Genomic DNA, 3,492 nt, shown 5'->3' with positions numbered 1-3,492 from the left:
CTGATAATCCAGCCACTCTGTGCCACCCTTTCAGTTATATCCTTCTTTAACTCCATCACCGCCCCGCACTCCATCATTGCCCCGCACTCCTATTTATCCGCTTGCTTTCTCTTTGCAGGGGCCGTATTAAACATTTGGATGTGGTGACCTTACTACGTCGCATCCAGCCACCCCTGGGATTTGGCAAATTGTGCCCACACCGTGTGGCGTGTAAGGTAAACATGTAGCAGGAAAACTAGACGTGTTTGACGAGATGCTGACATTGTTGAGGAAATTCTATGATCTTGGTGCATTTGGGGAATTAGATTACAAGGTAATTCCAAGGCGAGTCACAAAGAACACATCTGCCTTAGGATTTGGACTTCTGCAGACTCCATGCCACTTGCAGGAGCGAGGAGAGGAAGAAACATACCCAGTACTATTTGGTATAGGGGAACATGTGATTCACTCCTCTTTCTCCCATGTGACAGTGCTGGTACTTGATGATTGGACCAGCACGTGGGGGCAACATAAGAGTCACCAGCCTTGTGTAAGCTCCAAGTCCTTACTTCTTTCCCCCACTGATCAGTCACTAGGGCTGTTGTAACATTATACGTAGGGGCGATAGGCAGCGATGTACATGGGGTGATCACTGGGGTGATAGGCAGCGCTGTGCATGGGGTGATCACTGGGGTGATAGGCAGCGCTGTACTTGGGGTGATCACTGGGGTGATAGGCAGCACTGTACTTGGGGTGATCACTGGGGTGATAGGCAGCGCTGTGCATGGGGTGATCACTGGGGTGATAGGCAGCACTGTACATAGGGTGATCACTGGGGTGATAGGCAGCGCTGTGCATGGGGTGATCACTGGGGTGATAGGCAGCGTTGTACTTGGGGTGATCACTGGGGTGATAGGCAGCGCTGTACATGGGGTGATCACTGGGGTAATAGGCAGCACTGTACTTGGGGTGATCACTGGGGTGATAGGCAGCACTGTAAATAGGGTGATCACTGGGGTGATAGGCAGCACTGTACATGGGGTGATCACTGGGGTGATAGGCAGCGCTGTACTTGGGGTGATCACTGGGGTGATAGGCAGCACTGTACTTGGGGTGATCACTGGGGTGATAGGCAGCGCTGTGCATGGGGTGATCACTGGGGTGATAGGCAGCACTGTACATAGGGTGATCACTGGGGTGATAGGCAGCGCTGTGCATGGGGTGATCACTGGGGTGATAGGCAGCGTTGTACTTGGGGTGATCACTGGGGTGATAGGCAGCGCTGTACATGGGGTGATCACTGGGGTAATAGGCAGCACTGTACTTGGGGTGATCACTGGGGTGATAGGCAGCACTGTACATAGGGTGATCACTGGGGTGATAGGCAGCGCTGTGCATGGGGTGATCACTGGGGTAATAGGCAGCGTTGTACTTGGGGTGATCACTGGGGTGATAGGCAGCGCTGTACTTGGGGTGATCACTGGGGTGATCACTGGGGTGATAGGCAGCGCTGTGCATGGGGTGATCACTGGGGTGATAGGCAGCGCTGTACATGGGGTGATCACTGGGGTCATAGGCAGCGCTGTACTTGGGGTGATCACTGGGGTCATAGGCAGCGCTGTACATGGGGTGATAGGCAGCAACAGGGGGCTGATCTGTGATAGATAACATGTGTACACACAACCAAAAACATGAAGAGTACAGGCTTTGGAAATATTCATGATTGTGTCATATATGAGCCATCACTTTAGTCCACATACTGACTCTCGCTGAGGTCTGAACAAAGATGGCGGCATCCCTATGGGAAAAGCAGATGAAGTAATATGATTTATGTGAGAGGTAATAAAAAGCTGGGCGTGTTACATGTGTGCATTACTTAACATGCGTGTACTTCAAATGAAAAATATGTCTGATGCTGGGTCTGGTATACAAATTAATTTGGAGTCAACCTGTTAAATAAAAAGGTCAGACTCCCTCTAACCTCTTTTTTTTGTAATTAGCTGCTGCTCTGCTAACATGATCGCATGTGACATGTGGTTTATCAGGTCTTCTACTGGCTCCAGATTTGCTAATATACACGCATGTGCTGTTTGCATGCATTCATATGTTACAGTATAGTCATGTTGCTGATGGGAAGCTGTTCTTGCATGTATCTCAACGCTGAAGGCTGTCTTTAACAGCATGCGCCTTTCTTGTGAGCATGCATATCCTCTCACCCACAGCTTAGCCAACACTTGGGGGGTCTATTTCATAAGGGCCCATCGCCCCGCAAATAGGTGAACATTCTTTTATGCCGATTGATGCCAAAAAAAACCCCCCATATTCTTTCTATTTTTTCCAGTTTGAATGTATTGTCATGCGGTGCTACATTGTGGCCACTAGATGGAGCGGAGGAAACAAATACTTATTTCCTCTGCTCCTCAGCTCCATCTAGTGGCCACAATGTAGCATTACACCACAATACATTCCAACGGGGAAAAAAATATATTAAGAACATTCGTTTTGGTATTATTTACTCAGAAGGAATATTTAACACCGACCTGCAAATTGTGTATCACTAGACCCCCTCGGTGTCATAAGGAACTGGACTTCAGTCTAAAGGGTTTTTTAGAAATAGAATATCCTTTTACATTCTGGCTTTTGTCTTCCTTTTACATTTACATACTGTTCCTGTTGCATTATATTCTGTCTTTAGAACATTCTGGCTGGTAGTGGAGACATTTTATCTCGTTCTTAACTGTCCTTGCAGAGACTGGTTGCCATGAATATGCCTCTAAACTCGGACGGTACGGTGACATTCAATGCCACCCTCTTTGCTCTGGTGCGAACTTCACTGAGGATCAAAACGGAAGGTATAAGATGAGTTCCGTGTATTGCTAAAGGTTGGTGTTCGCAGGACATTTTGTAGCCTAGATGGATAGAAAGCCATTAAGATAGGTGTTCAAGGATTCCTTTTGTCTCCATATAACATACATGGAATACAGTTATCCCAACGAATGAACATTCGAAAACAGCTCAAATACCAATATAACAAAACATATTAACCACTTGCTGACCACGGTGTTACATAGGGATGCACCAATACCGGTATTTTGGTACCGAGTACCGTAGTCCCATGCAGGAAGCCAGGTGGCGTGTAATGACGCGCTGCCCGGCTTCCTGATTAACAAGGAAGCCGTCCCATGCTTCTCGTCACTGTGTGACGAGAAAGCATGGAGCCGGCTTGCTGGCCAATCATGGAAGCCGGGCGCCGTGTAATGACACATCACCCTGCTTCCTGATTGGCCCGTGAAGCCGGCTCCATGCTCCCTCGTCATCAGATGACAAAGGGGGCATGAAGCCGGCTTCCCGAACAATCAGGAAGCCAGGCAGCGCGTCATTACACGGCTTCTTGACTGACCGAATTCGGAAATTCGGATGTGTCCGAATTTCGGGAAAATTAATCAGAATTGTGATTCGGAACGAATTGGATTGCACATGTTTAATAATGAAAGCCTATGTCAAGGCAGCGCC

The 3,492-nt window shown here is 48.2% G+C and overlaps 1 protein-coding gene across 1 annotated transcript in view; it reads left to right on the top strand.

The window, feature by feature from the left end:
- Positions 1 to 118: 118 nt before the first annotated feature.
- CACNA1F (calcium voltage-gated channel subunit alpha1 F) overlaps positions 119 to 3,492 on the top strand; it is a gene marked incomplete at its 5' end in the record, with an annotated part of 21,695 nt that continues 18,321 nt past the window's right edge. Inside the window, 2 exons of the mRNA XM_018569134.1 lie at positions 119 to 215; positions 2,729 to 2,831. Coding sequence (XP_018424636.1) covers positions 119 to 215; positions 2,729 to 2,831 — 200 coding nt within the window. The remainder of the gene's footprint in view (positions 216 to 2,728; positions 2,832 to 3,492) is intronic.

Source organism: Nanorana parkeri, unplaced genomic scaffold, assembly GCF_000935625.1.
Source record: "Nanorana parkeri isolate BGI_ZX_2015 unplaced genomic scaffold, ASM93562v1 scaffold1291, whole genome shotgun sequence".
Classification (NCBI taxonomy): Eukaryota; Metazoa; Chordata; class Amphibia; order Anura; family Dicroglossidae; genus Nanorana; species Nanorana parkeri.
This window is presented reverse-complemented; position numbering and strand designations above follow the sequence as displayed.